The sequence below is a fragment of the Vanessa atalanta genome, chromosome 8 (genome assembly GCF_905147765.1).
Source record: "Vanessa atalanta chromosome 8, ilVanAtal1.2, whole genome shotgun sequence".
In the NCBI taxonomy this organism is placed as follows: domain Eukaryota; kingdom Metazoa; phylum Arthropoda; class Insecta; order Lepidoptera; family Nymphalidae; genus Vanessa; species Vanessa atalanta.
Genome location: NC_061878.1, coordinates 12,119,973 through 12,132,518, shown reverse-complemented (window position 1 = coordinate 12,132,518; position 12,546 = coordinate 12,119,973). Strand labels below are relative to the sequence as shown.

The 12,546-nt window shown below is 30.4% G+C and overlaps 1 protein-coding gene across 1 annotated transcript in view; it reads left to right on the top strand.

The window, feature by feature from the left end:
- The window catches only part of LOC125065730 (probable chitinase 10), a 106,710-nt gene that overhangs the window by 57,547 nt on the left and 36,617 nt on the right, over positions 1 to 12,546 (top strand). The window contains exons 2-5 of the mRNA XM_047673516.1: positions 2,819 to 2,897; positions 3,907 to 4,109; positions 7,270 to 7,507; positions 12,054 to 12,233. Coding sequence (XP_047529472.1) covers positions 2,819 to 2,897; positions 3,907 to 4,109; positions 7,270 to 7,507; positions 12,054 to 12,233 — 700 coding nt within the window. The remainder of the gene's footprint in view (positions 1 to 2,818; positions 2,898 to 3,906; positions 4,110 to 7,269; positions 7,508 to 12,053; positions 12,234 to 12,546) is intronic.

The following is a 12,546-nucleotide window of genomic DNA, read 5'->3' as shown; positions in this document are numbered from 1 at the left end:
TAAATAAAAAAAAATATTTATACAAAGTTCTTACCATAAACGGAAGACGAGACAGAAAAGTTAATTAAGATTAACTTAAAGTAACACAGAATTATTATAAAAAAATTGAGTTTTGTCTTTTAAAAATAATTATTTGTTTTGAATTCTCATTACTCAAAGTATATGGAGATTATGAGCATCCCAACCGAAGTTTAAAACTAAACTTCGGTTTAACACTTTACCCTATGTGATGTGCCAATTAATTTTGTCATCCATGTTGGTATTTCACTTGGTGGTAGAACTTTTCACTAGCCTCTCTTTGTAAGTACCACCCATTTATCACATATTCTTCAGCTAAGAAACTTAGTGTTGTTGTGTTCATGTTTGAATGGTGACTGAGTCAAAGTAAATACAGGAACAAGCGCCACCAACCTTGGGAGTGATGGTAGGTGCCATAACTCCCAAGGTTAGTGGCGCATTGGCTATATTAGGAATGGTTAATATATCCAAAATCTACCACTAACCATCAGATGGCCAATGATGACGATCAGTGACGACAGTCTCTGCCTACCTATTAAAAACAAAAAAAAACAAGCTATGTATGTATAATAAAATACATATGAAGATAATGAGTAAATCGCACAAAACTTAAATGAGTTTTTCTTTAATTAGAACATGTCTCAAATTTTCTCGAAGTTTTATATATTCAAATCATCATTAATTAGCAAAAAATTACAATTAATAATTAAAAAATAATATCATAATATTATTAATCCATTGTACCGAGTTTAGTTGTATATATAATTTTGATTCAACTGCGGAAATGGAACATCAATTATTAACATTAATTTTCGAACAATTGAAATTACACAATTTCGCTTAACTATTTTGATAATTATCAACACGAGTATAGCTTAATACGTATAATGCGTAATTGTATATGTTTAAGTTTACTTACACGTTTTTACTAAAACTTCACTTATTAAGTATAATATAGATATCATTTATTACTTATTAATAAAGGTCGATAATTCAACAGTGTTCGTTTATGAAAGTCGCAGGTTTGATTCTTTTCTAATGTTGTTTTAGGTGTGGGGTAACTTTGTCTTAGAAGTGGGCAGTAAACACGTTAATATAATTTAAGAAAATAAGAAATTAGTTTTGTAATTTTTTGCTACAATTGTTTTGAGGAGAAGGCTTAGAACGTATTCAATCACGTTCCTTGGCATCGCCAAGGTCGAAATGAATTATAAACGAGAAAAAATATGCATTTTAAAATTCAGTAATACCAAAAAGCTTACCCAGTTTGAAAGTGCATTCCTTAGTTAAGATTCACGAATTCTAATCGCAAAGCCTCGACCATTACCTAAAAAAGAACTGTTATATATTACTAGCGTAATACCATTCACCATGATATCTTTGAAACTATAAGCCCGATTAACGAATTAAAGGATTGCTGGAGAGTTAAACTTCAAAAGGGGAAGTTAAAGGGTTCACCTATGTATGAATTTTATTCATATGAATGATCAGCTAGTACAATAATGTGTTAAGTATTCTTAAGTACATAAGTTCGTGATTCAAAGGTCTATTATTTACATACCGTGACTCTTGGTATTACATAGCCAACTAGGAAGGAACTAAAACGAAAGTTGACACTCGTATGTACAATGAAACGCACGCTTATGAAACTTTATCTGACGTTATTTAAGCGTTTTCTATATAACCAGAATCAAACACATACGTCTCTATACTATGTTTCATAGCCATATCTATATATATTTGTACATATATATAATGAATCCCTATTTCGATTGGTCACGCTATAACTTGAGAGTGACTAATTATAATTTAATTTTTTAAAGTATTCTATTACTTATTAAGAAAAAACAAATCACATAATAGGAAATTTTATCCAGTTTACACGGAGTTTATTTCTTGATATTTATTCCAGTTCGAATAGAATATTCTTAGCTAAGTCTGTCTGTCGGATCAGCTAGTCTTAAGGTTAACATTCTATCTCAATACATCATATACAAAATACCAGGGCTAATTTTTAGGAACTAAATTCTCTAACTTGTAAAATGTTCAAAATCGACCAATCATTATACGCTACTTTGACCTTTAAATATTAGCAATATTGTTGTCAATGTCGCATATTACTTTTTGATACTGCATGATCGTCTTCCGCGGTGAGTTTCGAGTTTCTTACATAATAGCTGACTTATCTAACATAAGCAATAATAATAAACCTGCCACTTTATTGCAAGCCTTCTCTGCGTTGAACATCTACAATTTATTTCGTATACTAACTAAAAAGGAAGTACTCACGTTAATTAATATTAAATCAACCATATGTACCTATAACTATAACACATTTATATTAATAGATATTTGAAAAAAAGAATACCTACTGAGTTTCTATGTAGAATTTATATAACGAAACGGCACGGCGCGACGAGGCGGTTACTTTACTTCAATATGATGCTTTTGTGAGTAAAAGAACCAACTCAAATAAAGAACAAATTTGATTTCTGAATTCGAATTTTGTAGACTGTATAATATGAAACATACATAATAACTTTAATAAAAAAAAAAACAGTTTTTTAATTTAGTTGAGTTTAAGTTATATAGTATACAGTACAGTATAAAATGTCTCTTAATTAACTTTAATCCCTTGAAGTTTTTAAGATCAAGGTAACATACAGACATACTAATAAGGTAAAAGCATTATCCTCCTTGACAGTACCATAATTGGATAATAAATTAAAGATGCAAGGGTTAAAGTGTTCATTGTAATTTTAATATAAATATGTATGTAACATTTAATTGTTTGTTTCAGTTGCCACCAAGACTCTTACGGTGGGCGGTCACCGTTCTGCTGATAGTCGCTGTCATTGCTCCCACCTCAGATTCGACCAGTAAGTATTATAGCATCCAATTATATATTTTATAATAAACGTAACACTGCTCGAGTAAAAACGTCTCCTCTGAAACACCGGAGATTTCGATATGCTGCTCCAATGCGGGTTACGTAACACGTGCAGGTTTCCTCACAATGTTTTCCTTCACTGAAAATATTATAATATGTGTAGGTACATTATTAATTAAAATATGAAAATAATGTGGGTCCGCAATCCGCAAAAGGTAAAGATTCCCATGAGCCATTTAATAAATAAGTTATTTCAAACTATCCTATACAACAAAATAAAACACTGTCCGATTATATGTAGTTTACATTACATTCTTATATTTGAATCATTTTAAATATTAATCGATTTCCGCATTCGATTGCGCCATTCATAAATATTTGAATAATTTTCCTTGAAAGATGACATTTTATTCGAATACATTCACCGAAATATCGAATAAAAAGATGTTGGAAATAGGAATTTAAAAATGTTTTCACCGGGGACTTGAGGTTACTGTTTTCCAATCCGTTCCAAGCAATAAATTTCCTTTATTTTGAATTCAAAACCTCATGGGAACTGCGCTGAGTATTTCGAAGAACGCTTTCGATAAACCAATTTTGACTTTAACATAATCGGATAAGGTTTGTTTTGCTTTGAAAGAAGAGCCAGCACCGATGGCACCGCTACGTAGCGTAGAAGCTTCCACGCTTGTTCCTTATGACTGTTATTTATCGCTAAAAATTTCAAATTGAAAGATCGATCAATTAATTATTAATATTTTATATGATTTTAAATGGAAAATTAAATGAAAAGGAACGCATTTAGCAATATGAATCTTATGTTATTTACATTAAAGTCTTAATCGAATTTATTCAAGAGAATAGTGTTATAAAATGATTCGAGAACATTCGAGAACGATTCGCCTATGACTTTTAAAGTTAAATCAAATTAGATCTAGATCACTGGATCAGCTTGTAATCATATTTTTACATCATTTTCAAATAAATCAACTTCACAGGCGTCCGAAGAAGATTACGGAAGCCCAGCAAAATTTCAACATCGGTGTCCACCAGTGTATCAAGATCTACCGACCAAGTGATATCAGCAAGCGTGAACAGGCCAAAAATCCGTGGACGACCAAGCATAGCCAGTCGCAAGTCATCTGCAGCGATTGACAATTCTGTCGGAACTGATGACCATAAAGATAAAGATGGCTATAAGGTTAGTGCTTAATAAGAATTTATACCTATATTTAGAATCTGAATTACTGTAGGAAAGATATACGAATATATAATTAATAATTGAGTTGATAAAAATGCAAAATAAGTAGATTTTGAATACCAAAGTTATCGTTAAAGTTTTCGAGTTCGTTCGCTACAAACCATTTTCACAAAATCGTATCGAAATCTAAATATTATTCATATAAAGAATTCTGGATGCGACGTTTCAATTTGGATTTCATAGTTAAGCAATATTTAAGTTCGAACAATTCAAATATAGAATAACAAAATTCGATTTTTAAATAATTAAATAAATAAAATGAACACCTGAAATAATTAACAACTATTAACTGCCTAAGAAGCGTTGACCGGTCGCCTGTCTCATTTTTAGACCGAAGAATTCGAATCGAAATTTAACGTTGGAATGCTGCTAGCATTCTTACCGACATTTCACGAGGTCAGAATTCGTAGAGTAATTACTTCTAACAGGTCTCTGAAACTTTGGAATAAATGTAGTTTTTCGTACTTTATTAATTTACTAGGATAAATATCCTATTAATGTTTTAAATGTATAAGTTTGTATGTTTGTTACGCAATAATTACAAAATAGCTGGACGAATTTGGATGAAATTTGGAATAAAGATAGCTTATACCCTTATTTACCTAACAGCACTATTCATCTTTCTCCCCTCAAAAACGCAGACAAATCAACGGTAGAAGCTAGTATTTTATAATATTATGTCGCTGAGTAAAAATGTCATCACAATTAAATTTCAATGAATAGCTGAAGGATATCATATTCGTGTTGTTTCCGTTGGATAAAGTTAATCAAGTCAACATATTACATCCATATATGTAACGAGGACGGCGGATGTGTCTAGATATGATTGATTTTACATATAGTATATTAAATTTGTACACGTTTACGACGATTAAAAACAAAAATTTAATTTAGCAATCAAATTTCATCACAGTTTTAGATTTAATAATTAATTATATATTTATTAGCGTTGAGTAGACAGAAAAAAACATTATAAGTATAGGTAAGGAATGTACCTGTCTATGCCATTAGAAAGGCTATATAAATTTCCCTTAGAGAGACAGGCCAGGAAACGACCGAGCGCTAAGTTGAACCTTGCGGACATTACGATACAAATTTAAATTTGCTCAGCATGCAAACAAAAATGAACCTTATTGTATTGTAATAAATCTCAAGGACCATTTTTTCGGATACAATCTGAAAAATGTCACAGTGCCATAACACGGATGTGGAATGAGCTTTTCGAACGCAATAAAAGTATAGTAGTTAACCTTCAAAATAAGCATGTATCTGTGAATAGTTTAATGCCATTAAAGTTTCTATATCTATGCTTGGTAGGGTTAAATTTCCTTGCGGTCTGAGCTAGGTCAATAACACACACGTAAGGCCATAAGAAACTATTTTAAATGTACTCGTAATAAGGATGCAAAGTTGTGTTAAATATTACTTTAATTCCAAGTTAACGACGGACATCCCTAAATTAATGGTTAGGGAAATTAATTATATTCAACCTTACTTAAATTAATCACAGCTTTGTCGCCATAACATATGCTTAATTTGAAGCTTACTAGTTGTTGTCCGTAGCTTCGCTTGCGTTTTGGCTTTGGTCGTCAGCTGTAAGACATAAATAGCTGGTCTACTTTTTGTGGTTCAAGCATGCTTCAGAACAAATTCGGTTCCGTGAATGAGTAATAGACAGATTGACAGACAATTATTATATTATAATAGAACATTAAACCCATTTTTTAAACAATTGATTTAAGAAAATTATTATCAATTCAAAAATACAATAAATTTTACAACTGTTCATTGGTAGTATTATATATATACACATGTGAAAATACGAATTTTAAATAATAATAGTTTATAAAGACACGACATTTAAAGCTACATCATACATGTCAAGTTATTTACAGTAACTAACCTCGAGTTACCAGAAACAGATGGACGTAAGCACTCATTGTCAGTATTAGCATTGTTCATAGTGATAGCAATTTCAATTGACGAATATCATTATATTTTGATAGCAAAGTATCTAAAACGAAAATTTTCAAGTATCAAGGTGGGTATCAATTTGATAGAAGTCCTTGGCTATAAAATTGAATTTTTTAAAGCGATATAATATATTTTTATTTTTGATTTATTTATTTAAAAGCGAAAAACTCGAAAATCAAGACATTCCACGATCGTGAAATTTCGAAAAGCTTAGACACATTATATGCCTATAATAATTATATCTTTCAAGTGAATACACATAAAAATACCGCACTTTTAACATTTCACGAATGAGATACGAAGTTAATTCGAACTTCAGTAATACTGCATTCATCGTTTCAATAATTTACTTATTTTATTATGAATTTCATCGTTTAAAATTAAACGATGAAAGATCAACATAGTTTAATAAGTGAAACAACCGAAGTGTATTTTCACTCGACTTCGATCTTTTTAACTGTCATTGTTTCTCTTAGATTCGAGTTAACGTTTTGTTTATGTTTTTATATTCGGTTTATTTTATTGTCAAACATCAATTGGCAATGACGTCAAGTAGATAACGGTTTATTTACCTAATTAATGGTTGCCAGAGGTTTAACTTCTGGGAAAACTTCGCGTATGACATTAAGTAAAGTTTCAAGTCGTTTATACATAAATTAATACTTTTATTTTGTACTTATTGATACTTATATATTTCTTTATGCCAGCAACCTTGGAAACTAAGATGTTATGTCCGTTGTGCCTGTAGTTACACTAATCCTTCAAACCGGAACAAAACAATACTGGGTACTGCATTACTAGATACACACTACTGGTAGTTAGGTACTGTTTTGTGTTAGAATATCTGATGAGTGGGTGGTACCTACCTAGACGGGCTTGCACAAAGTCCTACCACCAAGTAACTGTAGCTCCCGTGCTTCAGAAATCACGTAAAGCAATTGATCCTGCACCTGAACTATTTCTTTTCGTATTAGACTTTCCGTCTCATCGGATTATGAAACAAGGGGATTGTTTTTGCCACACCCATCAGGAGACCATCATCTACACTCTTAAGCATCATCAGCACTAAAACAACAGCAGACGAGTTTACTTTGAAACTTAAATATTTTTATATTTTTTCCCGCAGGTCGTGTGCTACTACACGAATTGGTCCCAGTATCGTACGAAGATCGGTAAATTCACACCCGAGGATATCCAGCCGGATCTCTGCACCCACATCATCTTTGCCTTCGGTTGGATGAAGAAAGGAAAGCTCAGCTCTTTTGAATCGAACGACGAGACTAAGGATGGAAAAACTGGACTTTACGATAAAATCAACGGTTTGAAAAAGGCTAACCCGAAATTGAAAACTCTTCTCGCTATCGGTATGTAGTCTACTTTTAACTTATAATTATAGTTTTCGGCTCAAATCGACTTAGAAACGTATAGAGAACAAACGTACAAACATAAATTTATTTATATAGATTTATTAATAATTATATGTATCAAGTTAATAATCAATGGCTTAGAAAACATTTTTATTCACGAATACGCTATCACAATCGATTTCCTTAAGGTTACTTAAGTATTATACGTGTAGCTATATATTACACACCGCAAACAACGTTCCGTAACCAATGCTAGTGCTGTGACTGTATTAATTTTATCGATATTTTTTTTTATTAAAATTATGTTTTAATCAAACGATTTTATTTCTATTGTATTATTCAGTTTATTAATATAATTTAACTTTTATGTACATTATATATTTAAATGTATTAGTTATGTAAATCGTTCCTTGTTCGCTACTAAGAGAAAGTTTTGTTCTAACTTTCCCTGTGATTATTTTATTTTAATAAGCATTTTCATTCAAATCAAAGCACAGTAAGTGTTCGTAAATGCCCCACTATCTCTGTAACGGTCTGTTCATTGGGAGAATGCTTTGAACACATTACACCAAGTTGCTTCCGTGTAGCATGGCTACACACATCCCCTTACAATTTTTCACTTAGTTAATTTTTATCATAAAATAAATAATCATACATAGACATAATTATAATATTTCAACATACATATATTATTTATAATTAAGGATCTTTCAAAACATATTATCGTTTCCAGATATAATAAATATAAACAAGACATAATATTGCGTGTGGTGTCCGTTACGTTTTGATTGAAACGATCAATTACTTTGATTCGAATGTGTTTAATTGGCTTATTATTTTAACCTTTCCTGGTTGTTTCCGGTTTATTATGACCAAATATAGTAAATACAAATGCTTTTCCTTTTGATGCTTATTTAGATTACGGATGTTACATATGCACTATTATTTCTTGAACGTTTTGAAGTATATTTTTGTTTTATAAAATATTTAAAATTGAAATTGAATTATCAAAATATCCACTATCCGCCATCTTGTTTTTTTGTCAACGGGCTTAGGCATAATAACTATTTTAGCTCAAGGTCAAATTAGTTAGGTTTGATAGTTTTTAATGCAAAAAATATTAAATTATTGTCACACATAATATCAGTGTTACCACGAAAATAAATCACTGCATCAATAATTCGAAATTCGATTACATTAAAATCATTTATTAGCACGCATACAATCCGAACAGCTATCAAATATTACGATAATACATAATGAGATCCACATTGTGTGTGAAACCATTATATGACTGCCATTATACTACTACAAAAGCGTTATATAATAGAAGCCTACATTGCTTGTGGACATGCTTATACGTAGTTATGTACTTTCTAATACTATGATACTTCCTTAATCGATATTATATATATATATATAACCCTTCGTGTATATAGACAGCTTACGTTTGACATGCATATCCTATAATTGTTTACTGACGGAAGTATTTTAGTATTTATATTTTGAAATGCTATAATATTAAATAACATAAGTGCAGCGAACCGATATTTTATATCGACTTTGTAATAAGATATAATTATTTGCTATGATTATGATGGATGCGTGGGTCTATGTCCAGCTGTGGACTGCAATTAGTTGAATATTTTTGATAGTTGGTTTTATTTGATAATCCATTAATATATACAAATGTCTTTATTCAATACAGTAGTTTTGCACTTTCTTATTGATTGTGATAAAAAGTGTAGTACTTATATGAGCTTTCGTTCTATATAGAATTATTAATATTTTAAAAATCATTTAATATAATGTAACCTTAAAGTACGAGAAAATATGTAGATTTATTTGTAGAGAAATAAAAATACGTTAAACATTTAGTAAGAAACAATCCATCCATTCAATATAACGTTCATCATAAATTATTATTAACTTCAACAAAAAAAATATCGATACGTCATTCCCATCACTAGCACGTGTGAACATAACACCGCTCTCACGGTACAAAGTGCACGATATTTTCACCTATTTTCACGGAGCACAAGCAAAAACCTCGCCCATTTTCATAAGAGCGAAACGTGTTGCCGCAACAAAGGTGCTTTAAATAATGTAATCGACATATGTTTTTGTCACGCTATTCACATCACTAGTATTTGAGAACTATTGTGTTCCAATTTAAGTATATTAAATGTAACACACGATGGAATTCACATTTTATGTATGTTTTCTTAATTGGTATTCGTAAGCTATTTATATAGTTACTCTTTTGTAATTATTAACTACTTACTCTGCAGGAATGTGAATCTAATAAATGTTTTTCGATGTATCGATTAGACATTAGAATTTGTACTCGGATTTGTGTAACAATCGATTTTGGTCATAGCGATAGATTTGTGATTATCAAAACATATCGTGATAAGTCAAAAAAAACAGTTTAAATATATTTGACCTTTTTGAACCTGACCTTTAACACTCGTGGTTGATTTTAACGGAATAATTTTGATCCATGGAGTCCATGACTAATTCTACAACTTTTTCTGCACCTCGAAGTTATTTACAAGAAACAAAGGTATTTAATTGGTTTAATAGTTTCCGTCCGTCTGCGTGTATTTTTGGGGAAAAAATGCTGTGTACCCTATATTCCTTTTTGTACCCCTGTATGAATTTCATGATGATTAGTTAAGTAGTTACGACGTAAAAGAGTAACAAACAAACAAACAAACAAACAAACAAACAAACAAACAAACAAACAAACAAACAAACAAACAAACAAATAAACTCATCTTCCCATAATAACGTCAGTTAAGTAAGAAGTTGTCTCTGACTTGTATCGATTCAAGTTGAGTGCAAAATACATGAACATATTATGTTAGCGAAACTAAAGGGGCTTAAGTGTCGCGTGCAGTTTATATTTGTAATAATTAAAAAAAAATATATACACAAATAGATTTGTATGAATATATTAGCATCTATTTCTATTTTATTATTTATATGTTTAATGATGACATTGATATCTGATATTTTTGGACTAATAAATATACAAAATCTAATATAACTTCCGTATAAATAGTATCAAAGATCGCGTAGAATGGTGGTCAGAATGCTAGCAATTTTTTTCGTTGAATCGCAAATCCGATTCCAAGAGCAAAAAATTAACCAGCTAAAACAACACTAGGCGTTACATGTTTTAAAAAAGCTACAAATCTCGTTTGATAATTATACATACAAAACTGTCATAATACGTACATTATATATATTAAAATAACTCAAGACCTAGACCATCGTTTTGTTTACAAAATACTTAAGATAATTTTAATTGTTAAAACAAACAGCTTTCTATTATAAAATTAAACTGAGAATTTTTAATGCTGATTAATAATAATTTATACCCTTTAGATTAAATTAAACAAATATCATGTCATTTAATTTTTGCTCGAATGTAATTTTAAAGATAGATTTAGTATCTATATCCATTATTGTATTTTTATAATAGTCATTTCCTTTCTTTTGATTTGTTACGAATGCCTTTTTATACCCTTACGTACGATTGAAATGAATAATATAAAAACTAAGCCCGGGTTTGAGTCCGCAATCATTGGTTAAATTTCTAATGTTCTAACCAATGAACGCCATAAATAAGAATTTTGGCGCGACGTAGTCCAGGCATATCAATGAATACTGGGCATAATCTCGTATCTATATTAATAATTTCGAGCAGGTCTACGATATACCCGATCGAAACCTATCCACCATTATTTAATGTTAAAAAGTAATATTTTTGTACTCTATAACTTATGTCTTATATCGAGATATTTCTACATTAAATCCCTGAAATTCAATAAAGCGACAGTTCAACGGGCGGCCATGTTTGACGTTTACGGGTGCGTTCAGAAAGTGTGTTCCAAATAATAATGTGCTGGGGTACGGTACGGTAGTTAGTCTATTTATATTTGTTTATTTTTATTTATTTTATCCGAGCGAAGCCTGGTATTCATTGAGTTAAAAAAAATATTTAATAATTTTAAAAGAATAAAATATCTAAATTTTGCACCCTTTCTCTCTTAATCAAATCAGTAATTTAACATTCGAAAGTAGAAGACGAAGCATTGTGAAATATAACCGTTGCACAAAATTAATTAATAAGAGCTTATTCTGTATTTAATATACAAATATTATAGTTATATAAAATTATTAAATTCTTAATCGCGTTCATAGTGGTGTGAAAGTGTTTAAATTGAATCCTATTTTGATAGTTTAACATTAATTATTGATTGTATCCAATCCAATCCTTGGCAACCATATAAACGAGATCAGATTCCAGCATATAAAATATTGTTGTATCCATAGCACATTATACATATGACAGTGACCCAATAAATATTGATTCAATTTATTATAGAATTTTTCTCATCGACGGCTATTTTCGGATTCATTTTTTTAGAAAATAAGCGACGTATTTATTTAATGTTTTTCCGTATATATTAAAATACTTAGCAATTCTGAATTTTGCATTGATACAATATACTAAAAAACATGTTTTTGCTAGGTGGTTGGTCATTCGGAACGCAGAAGTTCAAAGAGATGTCTGCGACGCGCTACTCCAGGCAGACATTCATCTACTCAGCGATTCCGTACCTCAGGGACAGGAACTTCGACGGTCTGGACATAGACTGGGAGTACCCCAAGGGAGGCGATGACAAGAAAAACTACGTGCTGCTGTTAAAAGGTAAGAAAATATTATGAAAGGAACGTAAAGGAGTATTTGATCATATTATATCATGCAGATACTTGATTTTGCAGTTCGATGACGATGCGTTAAAAAAAAAAACATAAAAAAAAAAACAAATCAATTCCAACAATTAAAAATAGAGCATTATTTTGCTTTGTACTTACATAGACGTTTATTTTTATATATTCACAATTATAATATTACAGTATATTGATCGAAGAAACACAAAATAAAAATAAACTATTTGTAATGTAAACTTTAACCGATTACAAGCTCTTTGATGATCCTTTTTGGTTTAAGTCTTAAAAAA